The sequence below is a fragment of the Prenolepis imparis genome, unplaced genomic scaffold (genome assembly GCF_030444845.1).
Source record: "Prenolepis imparis isolate NDT839.2.m4 unplaced genomic scaffold, iyPreImpa1.0 SCAF_2, whole genome shotgun sequence".
NCBI lineage: Eukaryota > Metazoa > Arthropoda > Insecta > Hymenoptera > Formicidae > Prenolepis > Prenolepis imparis.
Genome location: NW_028141160.1, coordinates 8,911,646 through 8,934,170, shown reverse-complemented (window position 1 = coordinate 8,934,170; position 22,525 = coordinate 8,911,646). Strand labels below are relative to the sequence as shown.

The 22,525-nt window shown below is 31.2% G+C and overlaps 3 protein-coding genes across 5 annotated transcripts in view; 2 read left to right on the top strand and 1 right to left on the bottom strand.

Annotated features, from left to right (window-relative positions):
- The window catches only part of LOC145948977 (discoidin domain-containing receptor 2), a 152,226-nt gene extending 137,144 nt beyond the window's left edge, over positions 1-15,082 (top strand). Inside the window, exons 15-16 of the mRNA XM_083058614.1 lie at positions 8,894-9,035; positions 9,163-15,082. Of these exons, the coding sequence (XP_082914740.1) occupies positions 8,894-9,035; positions 9,163-9,510 (490 nt within the window). The 3' untranslated portion in view covers positions 9,511-15,082. The remainder of the gene's footprint in view (positions 1-8,893; positions 9,036-9,162) is intronic.
- LOC145948980 (magnesium-dependent phosphatase 1) overlaps positions 1-22,525 on the bottom strand; it is a 162,350-nt gene that overhangs the window by 138,669 nt on the left and 1,156 nt on the right. For both annotated transcript variants that reach the window (XM_083058620.1, XM_083058621.1), the window contains exons 5-11: positions 19,523-19,656; positions 18,835-18,919; positions 17,831-17,910; positions 17,602-17,679; positions 17,364-17,440; positions 16,502-17,054; positions 16,149-16,188 (exon numbers count right to left, since the gene is read on the bottom strand). In XM_083058620.1, coding sequence (XP_082914746.1) covers positions 19,631-19,656 — 26 coding nt within the window. In that variant the 3' untranslated portion in view covers positions 16,149-16,188; positions 16,502-17,054; positions 17,364-17,440; ... (2 more) ...; positions 18,835-18,919; positions 19,523-19,630. The remainder of the gene's footprint in view (positions 1-16,148; positions 16,189-16,501; positions 17,055-17,363; positions 17,441-17,601; positions 17,680-17,830; positions 17,911-18,834; positions 18,920-19,522; positions 19,657-22,525) is intronic.
- On the top strand, positions 20,135-22,369 carry LOC145948979 (uncharacterized). Of its 2 annotated transcripts, none has more exons than XM_083058617.1 (5): positions 20,135-20,396; positions 20,501-20,742; positions 20,958-21,220; positions 21,324-21,889; positions 22,063-22,369. In XM_083058617.1, exons 2-5 carry the CDS (start codon positions 20,543-20,545, stop codon positions 22,303-22,305), a joined length of 1,272 nt encoding a protein of 423 aa, XP_082914743.1. In that variant the 5' UTR covers positions 20,135-20,396; positions 20,501-20,542; the 3' UTR covers positions 22,306-22,369. The 2 variants fall into 2 exon arrangements, with proteins under 2 accessions (XP_082914743.1, XP_082914744.1); XM_083058618.1 differs by having other exon boundaries at positions 22,004-22,265.

Sequence of the window (22,525 nt, the reverse complement as noted above, 5' to 3'; positions counted from 1 at the left end):
GTAGAAACAAATTGTTTATAACTTTTGAACCGCTCAACTACAAACGAAAGGAAAATCACTACAAACAACTACAAACGATTCTAAAGAAGACTGCGCAAGCGGATTTGAAAAATCTTAAAAATTGACAAAGTTAGCTCTTGGACGAATAAACAATTGTTTATAACTTTTGAACCGCTCAACTACAAACGAAACGAAAATCACTACAAACAACTACAAACGATTCTAAAGAAGACTGCGCAAGCAGATTTAAAAAATCTTAAAAATTGACGAAGTTAGCTGTTGGACGAATAAACAATTGTTTATAACTTTTGAACCGCTCAACTACAAACGAAAGAAAAATCACTACAAACAACTACAAACGATTCTAAAGAAGACTGCGCAAGCGGATTTGCGATATCTTTAAAATTAACAAATTTACCTCTTGGACGAATAAACAATTGTTTATAACTTTTGAACCGCTCAACTACAAACGAAAGAAAAATCACTACAAACAACTACAAACGATTCTAAAGAAGACTGCGCAAGCGGATTTGCGATATCTCAATGTCGGGTGCGAGTCATTTAAAATTTTTTTTTTATTCATTAATTGATAAAACTACAAACGAAATTATTGTTATTATAAACAACTACAAACGAAATGCTATCATTTTCAGTTTTAAAAAATTAATTTTTAAAAAGTCGGGTGCTAGGTTCACATAGCGTACGAATAATATTTTATTATTTCATTAATAGAGTTTATTATTTAAATATTTGTAAAAAAAATTGTTGTAAGGAATGATAACATTATTAATGCTATTATCGCGATATTCGTCGAAATTATTCGAACGAGGAATAAAAGCGTGCAGAGATGAAAAAAGTTTGGACGCGATACTATTGTCGCTTATATCGGACGGATAATCACTGAAATCGGCTGACCAGTGCTACTTTCTATCCCTATAAAGTTTTATATCATATGACATCATGTATATATGAGCGTTTCGACAAAATTATTTAACAAATCTCGCTCAAATGAGTCATATTATACGCGCATATAATATGCAATATAATGTACATATGCAATTATAATGAGAAAGTGATTTTTTCGAGTCTGGCGATTAATCAGAGATAGAAAATAGCACTGGTCAGCCGATTTCAGTGATTATCCGTCCGATACAAGCGACAATAGTAACGCGTCCAAACTTTTTTCATCTCTGCACGCTTTTATTCCTCGTTCGAATAATTTCGACGAATATCGCGATAATAGCATTAATAATGTTATCATTTCTTATAATTTTTTTTAATTTCATTTACATATTTTTAAATAATAAATTCTATTGATAAAGTAATAAAATATTCGCACACGACGAGCTATGTGAATCTAGCACCCGACTTTTTAAAAATTAATTTTTTTAAACGGAAAATGATAGCATTTCGTTTGTAGTAACAATAATTTCGTTTGTAGTTTTATCAATTAATAAATAAAAAAAATTTTTTTTAATGACTCGCACCCGACATTATGATATCGCAAATCCGCTTGCGCAATCTTCTTTAGAATGGTTTGTAGTTGTTTGTAGTGATTTTCCTTTCGTTTGTAGTTGAGCGGTTCAAAAGTTATAAACAATTGTTTATTCGTCCAAGAGCTAACTTTGTCAATTTTAAAAATTTTTCAAATCCGCTTGCACAGTCTTCTTTAGAATTGTTTGTAGTTGTTTGTAGTGATTTTCCTTTCGTTTGTAGTTGAGCGGTTCAAAAGTTATAAACAATTGTTTATTCGTCCAAGAGCTAACTTTATCAATTTTTAAGATTTTTCAAATCCGCTTGCGCAGTCTTTAGAATCGTTTGTAGTTATTTGTAGTGATTTTCCTTTCGTTTGTAGTTGACCGGTTCAAAAATTATAAACAATTGTTTGTAACTTTTGAACCGCTAAACTACAAACGAAAGGAAAATTACTACAAACAACTACAAACGATTCTAAAGAAGACTGCGCAAGCGTATTTGCGATATCTTTAAAATTAACAAATTTACCTCTTGGACGAATAAACAATTGTTTATAACTTTTGAACCGCTCAACTACAAACGAAAGGAAAATCACTACAAACAACTACAAACGATTCTAAAGAAGACTGCGCAAGCAGATTTAAAAAATCTTAAAAATTGACGAAGTTAGCTGTTGGACGAATAAACAATTGTTTATAACTTTTGAACCGCTCAACTACAAACGAAAGAAAAATCACTACAAACAACTACAAACGATTTTAAAGAAGACTGCGCAAGCAGATTTAAAAAATCTTAAAAATTGACGAAGTTAGCTGTTGGACGAATAAACAATTGTTTATAACTTTTGAACCGCTCAACTACAAACGAAAGGAAAATCACTACAAACAACAACAAACGATTCTAAAGAAGACTGCGCAAGCGGATTTACGATATCTTTAAAATTAACAAATTTACCTCTTGGACGAATAAACAATTGTTTATAACTTTTGAACCGCTCAACTACAAACGAAAGAAAAATCACTACAAACAACTACAAACGATTCTAAAGAAGACTGCGCAAGCGGATTTGCGATATCTCAATGTCGGGTGCGAGTCATTTAAAAATTTTTTTTTATTTATTAATTGATAAAACTATAAACGAAATTATTGTTATTACAAACAACTACAAACGAAATGCTATCATTTTCAGTTTTAAAAAATTAATTTTTAAAAAGTCGTGTGCTAGGTTCACATAGCGTGCGAATAATATTTTATTACTTCATTAATAGAGTTTATTATTTAAATATTTGTAAGAAAAATTGTTGTAAGGTATGATAAAATTATTAATGCTATTATCGCGATATTCGTCGAAATTATTCGAACGAGGAATAAAAGCGTGCAGAGATGAAAAAAGTTCGGACGCGTTACTATTATCGCTTATATCGGAGGGATAATCACTGAAATCGGCTGACCAGTGCTACTTTCTATCCCTAAAAAGTTTTATATCATATGACATCATGTATATATGAGCGTTTCGACAAAATTATTTAACAAAACTCGCTCAAATGAGTCATATTATACGCGCATATAATATGCAATATAATGTACATATGCAATAATAATGAGAAAGTGATTTTTTCCGAGTCTGGCGATTCATCAGGGATAGAAAATAGCACTGGTCAGCCGATTTCAGTGATTATCCGTCCGATACAAACGACAATAGTAACGCGTCCGAACTTTTTTCATCTCTGCACGCTTTTATTCCTCGTTCGAATAATTTCGACGAATATCGCGATAATAGCATTAATAATGTTATCATTTCTTATAATTTTTTTTTATTTCATTTACAAATTTTTAAATAATAAATTCTATTGATAAAGTAATAAAATATTATTCGCACACGACGAGCTATGTGAACCTAGCACCCGACTTTTTAAAAATTAATTTTTTTAAACGGAAAATGATAGCATTTCGTTTGTAGTAACAATAATTTCGTTTGTAGTTTTATCAATTAATAAATAAAAAAAATTTTTTTTAATGACTCGCACCCGACATTATGATATCGCAAATCCGCTTGCGCAGTCTTCTTTAGAATGGTTTGTAGTTGTTTGTAGTGATTTTCCTTTCGTTTGTAGTTGAGCGGTTCAAAAGTTATAAACAATTGTTTATTCGTCCAAGAGCTAACTTTGTCAATTTTAAAAATTTTTCAAATCCGCTTGCGCAGTCTTCTTTAGAATCGTTTGTAGTTGTTTGTAGTGATTTTCCTTTCGTTTGTAGTTGAGCGGTTCAAAAATTATAAACAATTGTTTGTAACTTTTGAACCGCTAAACTACAAACGAAAGGAAAATTACTACAAACAACTACAAACAATTCTAAAGAAGACTGCGCAAGCGTATTTGCGATATCTTTAAAATTAACAAATTTACCTCTTGGACGAATAAACAATTGTTTATAACTTTTGAACCGCTCAACTACAAACGAAAGGAAAATCACTACAAACAACTACAAACGATTCTAAAGAAGACTGCGCAAGCGGATTTGAAAAATTTTTAAAATTGACAAAGTTAGCTCTTGGACGAATAAACAATTGTTTATAACTTTTGAACCGCTCAACTACAAACGAAAGGAAAATCACTACAAACAACTACAAACGATTCTAAAGAAGACTGCGCAAGCGGATTTGAAAAATCTTAAAAATTGACAAAGTTAGCTCTTGGACGAATAAACAATTGTTTATAACTTTTGAACCGCTCAACTACAAACGAAAGGAAAATCACTACAAACAACTACAAACGATTCTAAAGAAGACTGCGCAAGCGGATTTGCGATATCTCAATGTCGGGTGCGACATTTTTTATTTATTAATTGACAAAACTACAAACGAAATTATTGTTACTATCATTTTCCGTTTTAAAAAATTAATTTTTAAAAAGTCGAATGCTAGGTTCACATGACTAATTTATGCTATTTTTTAACGACAGAATGCTAATGCGTGGCGTTTACAAATTTCAAAATATTTTCGCGAGAGAATGGAATGTCCACGCTTGTGCGATTATGGCGGCCATAATCCTTTAGTTAATTTTTTAACAAGCTACATATGAGGCTTTATAAAATTTTAGTGGCACTCGCATCGAAACCGCGACGCGTTATCTCTGTCTGTGCTTTTGTGAGGAAAAAAAGCGCGATACGATCCGATCGCGTTGCAAATAGATCGATACCTTTTGGTACAGACTCCAGAGGATTTAATCAAAATTTAATCAGAATTTAATGGCACCGCTGAACTTCCACTTTGATGGCACACGTCAGTGTGACGAACCGACGATATTCAGTGAAATACGCGACCGTATGGGAATTCCACCATGGGGCATAAATTCTTCGTGACTGGCGGCGTCAAAAGAGAAATGGACATTGCGGATATCAATGGCGCGCACGCGATACTTTCGAAATGCATTTCTGCCTTTTCTATCGGGGCGATCTCTGCGCGCGATTTATCTGTCGCGATATAAATGTGAAAGAGAGCGAATCCGAAATATTTTTATTCATTTAAATCGAACTCTCTCGGCGGAGAATTTTAAACTGTGGAGTTTAAACAGAATCGGAGAACGAGAATGTTCCTCGCGCCCGAGACAAACTGCCAATCCATCGTGGCTTCTTATTTCATTCGAATCCGCGGTGTATAGCTATATATAGAGTCATTGTCGGAACCGTGCCAAGTGTAAAAGAAGGAAGGAATCGATTGCTGATCAAACGGTAATGCAATTCAATTGGCTCGGATGGAAAAGGAATACGAACGAATGAGAAGATTGATAACTCTGTGTAATGCTTTAAAAGATGGAAAGGATAGCGGATTCGCGTACTCGCGTACAAGAGCGTTTGTCCAATCGGAAGAGATATAAAGATAGGATATTGTGCACGCGTTCGAAAGAGTAAAATCTCGCAATTCACTGTAGAACGATTCCGCTAGTAAATGCTGATGATGTTATTTTGTTAATGGCGAAGACTCGGTGAATATAACGGGGTAAATACTACGAATAAACGTACGTCTATATAAAAGAGCAAAAACGGAAAAAGTCTGCATCCTGTATGTGGGTATTTCACATTCCGGTAAAAGAGATTTCCTTCATCCTATTTTGAATCGCAAATGTACGCCGGGCGAGTTTTCTTCAAAGTATAGATAGTACTTAATATCGGGCCTGGGTATCTTTTTCTATTGATTCTTACATTTGGAATATTACGCGGTTTTGTTTTCGCATTTACAATTCTAATTCCAATAACATTTAACTTGACAAAGAACTCTCTAACATATTTCAACGTTGTAGGATCTTTTTTATAATTTATAAAAGTAAAAATGAAAAGTTTAACGCGAGCGTTACGCTCTCCTGCAAATAAAGAGCTTTGTTCAAAATGTTGTTAAAAAATCTTTTTTTTGTGACAAGAATAGTGTCAAATATCAATATTTAAACACTTGACTTTCGACATTTGTACGTTTATTCGTAACAATCATCCGATTTCGGTGATCTCGACATTAAATGTAGAGTGCAATTTCGAGAGGACGCTACGATTCTCCTTATCCGCCCTCGAAGATACTGAAAACCATGCGCGAGAGTTTTATTCTCCGCTGACGAGAGTTTACGCGTTCGAATAACCGGTTAAAAATTCAAGGAATGGTTTTTACCTTACGCTTCCTCGCCGTACTCTCGCCCTTTTTCGATCAGAACCGTTTGTTTCTTTTGCAACGAGCATATCCAATATTCAACTTTCAATCTAACTTGGCCGAACGTTAAACTTGAACGTCGATACTTCGCCGGAATCTCGACTTCATTATACAGCCGCGTCAATCGGCAAGTACACTTAATGTTCTCGTTTCTATCGACAATAGCGCCGGTCCTTGCGTCAAATGGCCAAGCGATTCCGAATTTAACTTCAACTTGTGCAACTTGCACAATGACAGAGACGAGTCTCTCCTTATCCGCCGAAGAAATCGTCGCAGATGTAGACATTCCGTTCTCTTACAAGAAAGCCCGCCTTTGTTCTGATTTCGATTACAGAAGGTAAAAAGCTCTTTCGCGTTATACTCTTGTATAGCCTAATTTTCATCCGATCTTTCGTAATTCTTCTTCTTTACATTTTTGTAACGAGTAAGCTTACTATAAATATTGTTCTTTAATAGTAATTTTAAATTTAAATTCTTTTCTACTAACGTGTAAAATACAAGATAAATAAGATAGATAAATTGTGAAATTAAAAAATATTAAAATAATAAAACATTCTAACTGTCGTAATTATTCTCATAGTATAATCTCATAATTATGATTAATGTTGGAGCAGTAGAAATTCAGAAGTGAGACTCTCGCATAGAATGTACCTTTTCTGTATTAATATTTAAAGTAATATCTGTGGAAATACATCAAGACTATTTGAAATAATTATAATTTTTCAATTTAATTGTATAAATAAATATATAAATATATTAGTAATATACTAGTTAATATATTACTCGATTAAATAAATTACTATTAAATAACAAATTACTAAAGGAGCTAATACTAATGCTTACGGATATGTATTCTAAAATTAATGCGCAGATTTTCGAGCGGTAGTTTACGTTATGAGTTTATGAATTATTATTTGTTTATATACGTGTTTTCAGAATTATTATTTCTGAAATTAACGAAAAACGATGAAAGTTCTAACCACTAGATTATAGAGCGGAGATGATCACGTCTGATTTATACTGCAACAGCTTCAATGCGAGGCGTGAACGCGGCTTATTGCATTACTGTCGTACTCTGTAACATAGGGAGGACCGGGGTCAACCCCATCGACGCAGTAGCTCGATGGCGAAGTAGCCAATAGCAATGATCGATAAAGCGCCCCTAATTAACCAGGTTCTGCCGCCAAATTGGAGCTTTGTTCTATCGACGAAATTAATTGATTCTATCTATTCTATACCCTCGCTCCATAGATAACGTTTGGCTGGCCGTTTCTCAGATAGCGAAGATTAGTTCGTCTTTAAAGCGAGCCGGTCAATGTCTGGAGCTTTGAACCGAGTTGCATGAATGCTTACCCATCTCTAAGTTCTCCTCAGGGGATCCTCGAACGTATCTCCCATGAAACCCGCTCAAAGGACGAGTGGATGAAATATCAAACGCGTTCGCGATAAGATTAAGTAACTATATTCATGTATTATAATATTAACAAGATTAAAATATACTGCTATCTCAACACGCGGCTATTATCAAATAAATATTCTTTATATCATTATACATCTTCCTCTTATAGAAAACGATTAACGATAATCGTTGCACGACAATCCGATGCGCACAAAATTAATTTACGCATCGTGTACAATTGCTCATTCCTGTGTGCTTGAACAGGAAACGTAGCTCGACCACATTCGCGAGTAAATGGCATTTGAACTCTATAACATACTGGAGAGAGCCTTCAGGGGTGTGGAAATAACCCAATTCGTAAAAAAGGATAGACATACATACTGTGTGGATCGCTATCTTTATCAGAGATTCGTTGATTGGTTGATATTTTTGATAATATTATAGTTAAAATATTGACTTTATATATATTTTACGAATTAAAAGAAAAATAAATAATTTACAATTATTTCCAATTTCATTGTTTAAATTGATCAATAAAATCAAAACGTTTCCTGAAAGCTGCGTATCGCTGTATCGCTTTTATTGCTAAATATTTGATGAGAAATGTTTTTAGTCAAAAATTCAAGCAAAAATTTACTTGTCTTTTTTTAATTCTGATCTCGATTTTCTAGAATAATTTAGGGAAAAATCACTTCAATATACTATAGAGCTCACTTGCAAATGCTGCATGTAGACTGTAGACAATCATTCTTGCTTCCGGTTAACTACGATGCACAGAATGCGTACGCGTATGCAGATTGCATATGCGGGTGTATTATGCGCTTCATGCATATACCAACGAGAGATCAATCTGGCTGCACCTCTTTCGTTTCACACAGACGCGAGTCAAAAAGTATTTAATCTAGTTGATAACACAAATGCGCGCAAATTCGAGTGATGCTATTCAGCATCAAGGAATATTCTAAAACATCTAGAACTATTTTAAAGTCCAAGCATTATATTCCCCCCACAATTACGAATATTTGATATAAATTAACTATTCGCGGAGATGATCGAATAACATGAAAATATAGAAAGTAAAAAAGATGCAGATTCCTGTCACAATAAAATAAAGATAAAATTCATAGATACATAGGAATATATATTTTTATTGAATCTTTATTTTGATAAATATATTTTTTATTAATATACATTTATATTAAAATATATTATATAAATATATAAAACAGAAATAAATAAAAATATATTAATGTATTAAAATATATTCCTATATATCTATAATAAAGTTATCTCGCATTCTCTATACGCTATAATTTTGTTTGCAGAAATTGTTTGGTGGGTAAGGCTTATCATATCAAAATCTCGGACTTCGGCACAGACAATGAACTGTACGCTTGCGATTACTACAAAGTCGATGGAACTATGCCTTTGCCTGTACGATGGATGGCCTGGGAGTCAATATTTATGGTAAGTTGCAGCTTTCACGAATTTTATCTCTATATATAGCATATCAATTCATATCAAGTGGGTCAAATGATACGTCGTAAATCGTATGTCGAAATATCGCGTAACATAAATTGCATTTAATTTTTAGGGAAAGTACACGACCAAGAGCGACGTGTGGGCCTTCGCAGTCACTCTCTGGGAAATTTTGAATCTCGGCAGACGCGTCCCTTACGAGCACTTGTCCGACGAAGAAGTGGTGCAGAGTCTACGGCAGCTGCATCACGCCGCCGATTGCAACAATGTTAATTCCGAAGATAACTGCAAGGAGGATTCGAGAAATGTCTTCGATTATCTACCGCGACCCACCGCATCCTCCAAGGACATCTACGATCTGATGCTCGAATGTTGGCGGCGAGAGGAGAACGAGAGACCGACTTTCCGTGAAATATCGCTCTTTCTGCAGCGGAAAAATCTTGGATACGCTCCAACATCCTGATATTGAGCCCCAAACTTGAGCAAACGCGACGTGTTTAATAATCATCCCGCGAATCAGAACAACTTCGGTTCTGAAACGGGTCGACGAGCGTGCAATGACAGGCAACGTCATCATTCGAAAAACTGCAGGAAGCGAACAACGAGTGAGTGAGAACAACTAGCAAGAAATAAAAATACGAGAGCATGAAAAGGAGACAAATAGATATCACGACATCGAAAATATAAGTACAACGATGGAATTTTATTGCCTGTCAACGAAACGGGATTGGGATTTGGAATTTTATGACAGAAATCGATCGTTCTTCAATTTTATTTCGATTTGCATATTTTTTTCACGAAGTAATAACGGACATTCGGAGTAAACGCGAGAACCGAAGATTTACTATATCGAAATTCGTCGTAAGCGAATAATTTGAGCTATCGCGTGCTTACGACTTATGCTCCGTGAAATTCTTACTAACGAAAGTGCATATTTTATCGATCTAGAATCTAGAACATGACATCGCGAGAATATGAACATCGGATATTGACGCGAGTACCTACTCGCGACTGCATTGTGCAACGATTTATGTAGCAAAATAAGCGTAGAATTCTTTCTCGAATGTAAAGAAAGGCAAAGACGGATATACGAATCTGTGAATACGACAATCGGACGAGAGCAGAATAAAAGCTTGCCCCGTCGTAGATAGCCGTTCTGTGGAATATCTCCGATGCTATCGAAGAGACGGATATTTGCGAGATCATCGAAGAGAATTGTCTCGCAATCGTCGAGAATTTAGGAGCAATACCATGTAATTGTAATACAGCTGTGAACATTCCTGCACGAGTGGGTATCTACACTAGGCGCGACAATTACGCAAATAGGAAGGGGATCGTTACTTAAGAAGAATAATATTAGGATTCCTTTGGGATTATATCATTTCGATTAAGGATTTAATGCAAAAATGTGAATCACATCGACGTACGGCAATATAGCAGCTACGATATTAAATGCTACGACACCTGTTCAAGTTAATCGTAAAACATTGAGTGTATTTTATGAATGTATGGGTGCCTGTTTTCTCCTTTTCTCTCTTTCCCCCCCCCCCTCTCTTTTCTCCCTTTCTCTCTCTCTCTCTCTATACCCCTCCATTTTATTCTCTTTAAACGCGTATATTATATCGCCCTATATTATATTATATCGATATTTTAAATCTATTTGTGAGACGAATCTACATGTGATTTACATCACGAAATTCTTTATCGTCACGAAACATATCGCGAAACGACGAGTGATTATCGTGTAGTATTAATAACGTTATCTTCGATCATGAAGAAATTAATCGTCTTTCTAACGCTATTTTTTGTTCGTGAACACATCCGTGTAAAATGTAGCATATGTGAGAATACTAAATGACTTCAAAGACAGCCAGAGATGACTGTAAAGATTTCTCAATAATACATATTTATTCGAACGATATTACTAATTGCAATTGCAGTTAACAATTTGTATGTGAGTGGGATTCGTTATTAATATCATAATACTAGACGAATTATCGTAAGTTGTAAACGCAAGTAGACGAAGGGTAATTTTATCTATTCTGCATTAAAAGACGATTATAGACTACGTATCATGTGACTATGACACATCATAATTGTAACTTTATATGATAGGCGGGATCAATGAAATTAGGATATTGTACAGATAGACGTACCGTAGTAAGAAACGTTATCATTGCATTTTTCGAGAATGATGAATGAAATTAAACGGACAGGAAAATCGAAACTGTCCCTGAGAGCGTTACACATTCGCTTGCAATTTGATATTAATGTGAAAACGTACGAGAATTGTTTAGCTTCCGACAAAATGTTCATATAGTGAGGTAATAAGTTGACGAGTTCAACATATCGGAACGTTTTTTCTTATCAAATAAAAAAAAAAGTGCGAAGAGAATATAGAAAGTAGCCGTAATGAGCGTTTTAAACTTTAAAGTTGACAATGAACTCGCCATGTCATTATCTCCATCGTACATACTCGACTTCGATAATTTTCTTAATCGACTTTTTAAGTTCCGTGCATTTATATACCAGATGGATACTATTATAACTTATGCGACATTTAGCGAATAGGCGCGATGTTACCGTTATATCATTAAAATACTATTTATATAAATTAAAATGTATTACCGCATAAGGAGTAGATAATACGGAGGCATAGCCATATGTAGTTAAAATACACGCGTTGAATTTAAACGTAACTGGAATTGCTTCTATATCACCGAGATCGTCTTATAGGCGAGTGAAAGAAAATCACGGTCAATGCGAATTCGCGTATGGATTACGAGGTAATAGAGATAGGCAATACCAAATTTTGATCTTGCCAGAGGTAAATAGTAATAGCCGATCGATTATGCATTAAGTGTATAACATTCTAAGTACGTAATTTAAATTTTGTATAAGAGTGCCGAGTCAACAGACATATAATTTCGTGCCATCGGGAAACTTTGGTCAATCGATTTTTCACACCGCGCGATTGTGACTGAGTTGAAAACAATAATACCTATTGTTGGTATACACTTTTAGTCCGAAGCAGACTGCCATTATTTTTAGAATGATAATAGAGAATGAATTGTAGTTGCGTTTAGATTCGCCAATATAAGCATAACGCTGCCTTTGGCTATATCGTTGCCCCTCACTGCTAACGAGTAACTTACTTGTCTACTCATGTGATAATTTAGTATATTCCTACGTACCTATCTCTCTGTACCTACCAATTCGAAAATCTTGCTAGCGAAAGGATTATTCGAATATATCTTATTTTTATTATAAATCATAATTCAAATGAAAAATCATATATTTGTTTAATTTTTTTTTTTTTTTTTTTTTTTGAGATTGAAACGTGAGATAATTATAAAAAGTGATAAAGAACATAAAGACTTTACGTTAGGATCTAGCAGTTCTATAATCATGCAGTTGCTGCATAATTTACTGCAAGTCGGATATAAAGAAAGAAGTGAACAAAATGAAATAAAATGCAAACAAAGCGGACCTAATCCTTTCTCTATGTAAAGATTCGCTATTATTAATCTAGATAACTTATTTCTACCTAGCGTGCCCTTTTTCCAATGATAATTAATTATCCTTTGTAGACAATTCGAGCTCTGTCAATGATATCACCGAGGTAATCGTATATCAGAAACAAGTAATAATCAAATATTTTGTTCAAGCATTATAAAATACACGCTAGATCGATAGAAAATTTCATTTCTTAAAGGCCTTACGTGTTAATAAGCTCAACTTTAATTGCAGCGATATCTCCCTAAACCTTTATCTCGTCACATTGCTAATTCCTTCGATATATATTTTTAAACGCGTATGATCGACAATCATGCTTGCCTCGGAATTTTAGAAAATATTTTTAGCACTAATCGCGATTTTCTTGAAACACTATAATCAACAGAATTGGCATTTCGTAATTATTTTTATAATAAATATGACCATAATCTCTTCATAAAACAACCTTGATTTTTATTTCAGTCGAACATAATTTTAATATAATTGTATAATTCTATCAGCGCAAAAAAAAAAAACGAAAAAGATATTGTGCTTTTTATATATAACATAGTATAATAATATACCAATTCATGTGAAAGAGAGATAGTTTGCACGATCCGATAATCATGTTTTCAGAATAAAAATAAACATTTCCATTAATAACGACACATTAATATTGTGCATTAATATCACGGTTAATATCATGTGTATTCGTATATTTTATACGACCGTCATGTTTAATTTTTGAAATGAAAATTATTTCACAGTTTTACAACAATGACTTACATTGTACAAAGTAATATCACTACGGCTAAAAATCGTGGCAATGAAATTAATATATAATTGTTATATAATATTTCGTTCACGCAACACATGAGAAATATGATTTCGATATATCTTATTGTTAACCTCTATGCTGGAAAATCGAGGAATCTACAGGTAATCATGGGAAAACTGGGAAGAGCTCATCTAGTTGTATTTTCTATCTAGGTATGGGCAACGCACGGCCATATCATTCGACTCGGCTGTTTTGTGTTATATTTTTTTGTATGAAGAAACATTTCCTTCCAAAATTATCCGAAAATGTCGAGATTGAATTAAAATCAATAAAATTATTCGTTCTTTAATAAGAAAAGAAAATTATAATAAAACTGACCACCGGCCACGATGAGTTGCCCATGTCTATTCTACGCTATCGAACCTTAATCGTTATAGTCATAAAATTATTTTGTACTAAGAACTGTTTATAATTTTGTATCTAATCTCTGTAAATATCAAGCAGATTGTCTATGAGTAATAAAGCTTGAACAAACTCGATTTAAGTAGACTATATAAACGGGGAAAATATAAATATATATAAATACAAGTATTTATAATATATCTATATATTTTAATTAGTCATATAAGGCAGCAATCGCGAAGAGATGTAAGTAAATTTTGCGTGTAAGCGCAGATCGGTAACGTAACAATGTACAACGATCTAGGAATTATTTGTATAATATAAAAATGACAATTAAGGGACAAATCATAAAAGTATACATGTTACTCAGTAGTCGTGTGTGTATGTGTGTGTATATATATATATATTTATATACACACACTATACATTTAGAAACTAACTAGTCATGTATGACACTTTATAACGATTAAAGTGTATCTCTGAACACGAATAACGTGTGCTGTTCTTTGATTATTCTTGCTTTAATATAAATGAGAAAAGGTGCAACAGTCTATTGTAACAGTCTAATGCAATCAGATCAAACTTCTAAAATAAATTATCAATTTAATAATTCATAAAAATCAATTATATAATTATCAATTTTAACTTTATCAAAAAAATTTATTAAATTTGATCAATCGCGCTGCGTATACAGTTGTGAACAAATTCTACCAAAATCGTAAATTGTGGTGCGTCTATAAAGAGACTTGAATGCATCTTTTATATTAATCACACATGTATCTCATTTAAAAAACAAACATGTCATTTGTAAGTTTCATTATCCATTATCCATGAAGCACAATGATAAAATCTATTTGTATCGGACAGTGGAATGAAAAGTTATACTATTTATTTCATGAAAATATCCTGTCATTCTCCTTAAGTCTATATCAGATTACATATTGAAAATTGAAGATTGAAGATTGAAGTTTGACTAATCAGAACAAAAGGAGCTAAAATTTCCTTGTCCTAGTTAAATTTTAATATTCAATCTCCATCTTCAATGCGTAATCTAATATAAGCTTTACTGCATATGGTCCTGTTGCTAATATAATAATAATCAATAATCCCGCACTAAAATATACGCGCACGCAAGAATAAAGTTTTTCTCTTAAAAAAATGTTTCTCATATTATTTTTTTCGCGTATTTCTCTCTCTTCTTATTATTCATACATACTTATATTGATTCACTACTTTTTTTTTCTAGCAATAATATTTGTTGAAAGGGCACACAACCATTGAGCTTTATAGTATACTGGAGCGAGTCTTTCCTATATTATTTTATTATAAATCGAAGTCAGATTTATAGAAAAGGATATGCAAAGTTGATGGATTCTATTTCTTTTTACATTAATATTACCTGAATTGAAAGCATTTCTCGTCAAATATTTAACAATAAAAGCGATACAACGGTACGTAACTTCCCAGGAAATGTTTTGGTTTTATTTATGAATTTAAATAGTGCAATATTAAAAATGTAGTTGTGAATTATTTATTTTTTTTTCAATTCGTAAAAATATGTATAAAATCAATATTTTTTACTATGATACTAGAATAATATTAATCAATCAGCGAATTCTCCTGACAAAGAGAGGAGTCTACTAAACTCTTTGTATATCCTTTTCTAAAAATTCATTCATTCATTACCCCATCATGAAGACTCGCTTTAGACAGAGTTCAATGTTCACGATAAGATTTTCAACTATACGCTGCATATACGTAACCACGTCATTAAAAACGAGTGAAAGGACATGGAAAAGACGCGTCTTGCGCATACGTCATTAAAATAGAATGAGAACTCATTCAATTCAATTCGAGAAACCATTGCAGAATAGAAAAATTTATGGAAAAGTCAACGATATCATAAATACCAATAAATTAGATAACAATAAATCAAATTTTTATTCTACTTTATTGTAATCTATTTATTTTGAGGTAACGGGATTGGCTACAATCTACAGTTTATAATCTAAATCTACACAAAGAGAATTTTCTCTTAGAATTTACCCCGAAAATCATGGTAATCGTGGGACAATATGGTATAGAAAGAATTTTATGAGAATTTCTCTGATTAATATTTTTATCACAATAAAAATAATATCTATTACAATAAAATATAAAATATGTTTGATCAATTTTACTATGCAGTTTGGTAAAATTAATCAAATATGTTTTATATTTTATTGTGATAGATATTATTATTTTTATTGTGATAAATATTAATCAGAGAAATTCTCATAAAATTCTTTCTATACCATATTGTCCCACGATTACCATGATTTTCAGGGTAAATTCTAAGAGAAAATTCTCTCAGTGTATTTATAATTTAATTTTTATAGGAAACCGTTACCTCCTAATAAAATACTACTAATAAAATGTTCGCTCACCAATTAATGCGCAGCAGGAGTCGACTGCATCCACGTTGATCTGTAACATAAAAATGGAATTCAAATTATATAGCAGCGTAAAATGATTAATATTTCTAAAAATTATCATTGGACCCATTAAATTTTATATTCAACATGTACAATAATCAACAAATATATAATTACATAATTTTAAAAATTTTGTAAAGATTATTTTTCTTAATATAAACTTTTATAAAAACTTTTATATAAACTTTTATATATCAAAAGTATTTTTGTCTAATTCACTCTTGTTTAAACCATTTAAAAATAGAAATAAAATTAACATACACGCGATTTATATAACAAGTATTATGGAAATATTAAATATTTACCCCAAGATTGCTTCGCCAGCGCCCGATGCCTCCTAGGCCTGCTCCTCCTCTCAGGTTGGTCAGATTTGTCCGTTGTCCTTTGATTTACACGCGCGATACTTTAAACTTTTAAACAAACGACACTCCCGCACTAAACGCGCGATACTTTGCACGGAATTCCGCATTTATAAGTGCGCGATACTTTGCACGAAACTCCGCATTTATAAGCGCGCGATACTTTGCACGAAACTCCGCATTTATAAGCGCGCGATACTTTGCACGAAACTCCGCATTTATAAGCGCGCGATACTTTGCACGAAACTCCGCATTTATAAGCGCGCGACATTTTGCACGGCATTCGGATGCCTTAGATGCTTACGACGTTCTTTTTTAAATTAAAATATTTATCCAGAGGTAACGGAACTACAATCTACAATCTACAATCTACAATCTACAATTTACAATCTACAAAATCTAGATCTACATTACACACTATAAAACCGTTACCTCGGAAATAAAATAATTTAGTACTCATCAATTGATGCGCAATAGCGGAGTTGACTGCTATGTTGATCTGTAACATATAAATAAAACAAAAATTATAGTAGCGCCCAAGATAATTCATTTTTTAAATAATTATTATTGAGAAAATATCTGTTTGTGATGTCGATTCTAGATTTTTGTTGATTTTGTAATTTTAATTTCAATTTCAATTTTAATTTTATTTTATTTTATTTCAATATTAATCAATGTTGACTCTAATTATGACGTAAATTAGATTTTAAACTTTAGTTTTAATTTTAATTTTAATTTTTAAATTTTGAATTTTTTTGAATTTGAATTTGAATTTTAATTTTAATGTGGTTGAATTTATAATATTCACCTCCGGGTTGCTCCACTGGCGCCCGATGTCTCTCCCAGACCTCCTCCTCCTCTCAATTTGTCGTCAATTACGTTGATCTGTAACATAAATAAAATAAAAATTGTAGCAGCGCCCAAAATAAAATAATTCATTTTTCAAACAACTATTATTGTATTAGATTTTATTTTCTATGCGTATAATAATAAAAAAATAATTAATGCAACTAATAAAAAATAATAAATAAATAATAATTACTCACTCCGGGTTTGCTTTGCGACGCCTGATGCCTTTCTCAGACCTCCTTCTCCTCTTTCAATTTGTCGTCAATTACGTTGAGCTGTAACATATAAATAAAATAAAAATTGTAGTAGCGCCAAAAAAAATTCATTTTTCAAACAATTATTATTGTATCAGATTTTATTTCTATACGTACAATAATAAAAAAATAATTAATGCAACTAATAAATAATAAATAAATAAATACTTACTCCAGGTTTGCTTTGTAACGCTTGATGCCTTTCCAGACTTCCTTCCCTCTCAATTTGTCGGCGTCGTTAACTATGTTAATCTGTAACATACAAATTAAATCTAAATTGTAGCAGCGCTCAAATAATTTAATATTTCAGAAAATTATTGTGTACGCATTGAATATAAAATTCAATACGTACAATAATAAAATAGATATATAATTAAGTAATTTTATAAATTTTGGAAAAATTATTTTTTTTAATTATTTGTTCTTTATATCTAATTTAATTGTTGTAAAATATTATTTGTTCAAAATCTCTTTTATTTAAATCATTTAATTAAACAATCTGAATTATTGCGCGTATTAAAATTTTCCTATCACTGAATTTGTTACAAATAATAAATAAATAAATAATTTATTTAAATAATAAATTATTTATTTATTATTTGTAACAAATTCAATAAAAGGGACATTTTAATACGCGCAATTATTCTGTTCGTTTAATTAAATGATTTAAACAAAAGAGATTTTTAACAAAATATTTTTACATAAAAATCTTATAGACTTCAATTAAAAAGAATAATTTTTCAATTTAAAAAATAATATAAAATTTAATACGTATAATAATAAAATAGATGTATAATTAAGTAATTTTATAAATTTTGGAAAAATTGTTTTTTTTATTTAAATAAATTATTTATTTCTTATTTATAACAAATTCAATGAAAGGAACATTTTAATGCGCGCAATAATTCTGTTCGTTTAATTAAATGATTTAAATAAAAGAGATTTTGAACAAAATATTTTTACATAAAAATCTTATAGACTTCAATTTAAAAAAATAATTTTTCAATTTAAAAAATAATATAAAATTTAATACGTATAATAATAAAATAGATATATAATTATAAGTAATTTTATATCTATTTTATTATCGTGTACGCATTGAATTTTATATTCAATGCGTACACAATAATAATTTTCTGAAACATTAAATTACTTGAGCACACTGCTACAATTAACCTCATGTTAACTCCGCCGTTACTTGATGCTGCCTCGGACCTTCTCCTCCTCTCTTATTTCTGTTGCTATTTCTTCGTGGCACTCACTATCAAAAACAATTTATTACGATTACGCGCGGCCCGTACTAATCACACTCAAATTAATAAGCAATTAATAAGCGCGCGACACTTAGCATGGCATTTCCGACTTGTTAATGGCGACGCGCACTTGATCATGGGAAAAAAACGCGGGAGAAAAACGCGGGAAAAGCGCGCGAAGCTCGATACTCGCGGTCTCTTGCAAAATCCCTAGACACTGATTTCGCGCATGCGTGCCAACTGCAGAAATTAACAACAAATTATCGATGATCGCGCAAATGCCATATTTATATTTTTATACGCGGAAAATGATTAAAATATAATTTCAATATATGATTATTGTAATCACTTGTACATCACGATTGTGTTATTTTTCACGATTGCGTCTCGAAAATTAATCCGACGCCGCATTGTTAATGTATACGTGTATGTCGTATAACGTATTTGCTCGTATATACAGATGAGCGCGTCGCTGTCTACCTGTTCGAGTGTCGCTCTAATGATAATTAACAATGAGACCGCGTAAATAATGATGTCGTACATCGCTCGACGCCGTATTGATATGCTACGTAATCGAAAATGATTGAAATATAATATAAATTACAGCTTACCTCTCTCACTCTAGACATCACGACCACACAACTCGGACTGCAACCGTCTCGCGTCTCTCGCTCGCGATGTTATATCGATATGTTGCGTCATCGATATAATCGATAACTTCATATCGATACGACGCGACGCCATCCTATGAAAAAAAGAAATATCAAATTAATCGTAACAATTCGAAAATTAAATAAACATTCGAAATATTACATTTTTAATAACAATATGATCTTAATAATAATAACAATGATTTTATAATTCTATTTTCTATCGATATTTTCGCAATATCTACTTCACGCGCAAAATATATCTCAAATAAAATTGTCGCCTTGATACGCTAACGAATTATTTAATTGTATAAGTTAATTATTAATTGTGCGAAATGATACTCACATTAATCATTTCGTCAGTGAGAATAATTTTGTAATACTTTTAATAATCGCTTCTCGAAAATTAATACGGAGCACGTTGCCTATATTCGAGTGTTGCTAATGATTAAGCCTAATTTCCAAGCTACGCAACTCTCTAGAGTTCCTAGACTCTACAACTCTTGTATGCTAAAAAATACATATGCGACTGGCATATCTTTCATAGTATTTAGTCAATGTTTATACGAATGAATGGCTTGTGTATCATTCATTATGACATGTATCAATTAAATTATGTTGAAAAAAAATCTGGTCATTCACTATGATGACCGGAGGATTAATAATTTTAGAAATTTATACATGAACCATAGAAATAAATAAGATTAAATAATTGTGAAGTGAGGATTGAATGAGAATTTTTACGCATAATATGATGCATACATAAAATTTGCTAACAAATATACAAAACAAAATAATTATTAAATCTCTTTAAAAAAAAAAGAAAAGAGAAAAAGTTGAGTATACTGTTTTACATATTTCTTTCTTCCATATGCAGAGTTATTGTAATGTTTAGATTTGTAATTAAGATTACAATTAACATATGTTTTGGTTTTACAGGCATATCTCCTATGTATAATATAATTTTTAGAATTATCTAACATGATTGATGTAGACATAGACATGTTTTATATTATACCACCAAATGGCGAGATACCATTTCATATTTTAGAAGACTGCGTTCTGACTAGATTAGATTATTTACGACATCTATATGAAGGATGTGCCAATAAATTTGATGGAAATTTTGAATACTTATTAGAAAATTCTACTTATGATAAAATTGGACATTTTGTATTACGGTAAATATATTTATCAATTAATAATTTATAGTAGCGAGAAAATCCAAACATAATAAATGTTTAAAAAATAGTGAATAACATATAATAAGGAAAAGTACATGTATTTAAAATAAATAAATTTTATAGTATATAGAAATTTTATACTAAAGGAATTGATTGTAAATTATAAAGATTGTAAAGACTATGTTTCTAATAATTTGCTATTTTTGTTTTAGATTATTAGCTTGTGCATCGTCAGATTTATATTTAGACTGGATAACCAAAGAATCATTGTTATTTAAACATAGATTAGATAATATATTACCTAGACAACTGCACAGATTATTGAAACAAATTATATGGAAAATGCAAATATTTAAAAGTGAGAAGAACGCAACTGAAAGAACTCTTATTGAGTTATGCAAATTCTACGTGCAGCCCTTAATTTTTAAACATTTAGTATCAAATTGTCATGATTGTACTGCTTTTCAATATGAGAGTAAGCATTATAATATATATGATAATATACAAAGTTTCTAAAGTAAATATATAATAAATATATAATTATATAGTAAATATATAATTTTTATGTTATTTTTCAGTGAGATTTGAACTGGTTCCAAACTTGGTGAAAGAAAGAGAATTAATTATTAAGAATGGAAATGTTATTACGTATTGTTCAAGTTGGAAAAAAGTACTTCAATCATTATTTAATAATTATATAACTAATGAATTAAATATCATGAGGAGACAAGCACTGCAAACCATAAAACATGATCTTAGATTTCATATTTTAAATCAAAAAGTTCAATCATATCTTTTCAAGAAAAATACTGCTCATGGAAAGATAACTATTGATAATATAGACACAGAAGCACAAAAATTTCCTTTATGTATGCAACATTTACATTCTGTGTTAAGAAGCAGACATCGTCTTAGTCATTACGCTCGTTTATACTACAGCCTTTTTCTGAAAGAAATTGGGATGAAACTAGAAGATTCAATCATATTTTGGAAACAAGAATATTCCAAGCCACATACTTGTTCTTCAGTATGTTTGCATAATTGGCAATCAAATGAAAAAAAATTCATATATAGTATTAGACACATATATGGCTTAGAAGGATCTCGAAGAAATTATAAAACACCTGACTGTAATTTAATCTGTGTAAGTATAAAAATTTCATAAAGTCTTTTCTAACGCATAAAAGTTTTGTGTTTTTTATATATTAAAATATTAAATATATTCTATATTAAAATAGAAATAATTTCTTTTTAATAGAAAAAATACTATTTGCAAAGAAAAATCTATCTTAATTTTAAATTGAAACTATATTGCAGACTGGTATTAGTGGAGCAACGTATGAAGGTGGTTGTCCTTTCAAAGATTTTAACGTAGAGACACTCAAAAATCTTTTACATACTTCATTAACTGAAGATGAAGCAAACAAACTTCTAAGTAACGAATCAATTAAAAATCCAGAAATTCTTTGCAGTACTTTTTTGAAACTTTTATGCAAAGACAATATTGATAATGTTATCATCAAAAGTCCAGTAGAATATTACCACAGAATGACTGATTAAATATTTTCTTATTGTAATAAATCTATAACAATTTTACTATCTATTTCTGTTGATATTTTCATTAATATTTTGCTTATTATTAATAAATCTTGTCAATATATGTTTTGTAAATATATTATAAAAAAGAATCAATTTTTAAATAAATATTATTTAAAAAAGCTAATTTTTTAAATAAATTATTAATATAAATTATATAATTAAATATATATCAACAGAATTA

What these genes read in the sequence shown, in the direction of transcription:
- LOC145948979 (XM_083058617.1), top strand. Translation starts at nt 20,543, where the DNA reads ATGATTGATGTAGACATAGACATGTTTTATATTATACCACCAAATGGC. An exon ending in ATTGGACATTTTGTATTACG is followed by an intron (nt 20,743 to 20,957) that starts GTAAATATATTT and finishes TTTTTGTTTTAG; the next exon opens with ATTATTAGCTTGTGCATCGT. An exon ending in TACTGCTTTTCAATATGAGA is followed by an intron (nt 21,221 to 21,323) that starts GTAAGCATTATA and finishes GTTATTTTTCAG; the next exon opens with TGAGATTTGAACTGGTTCCA.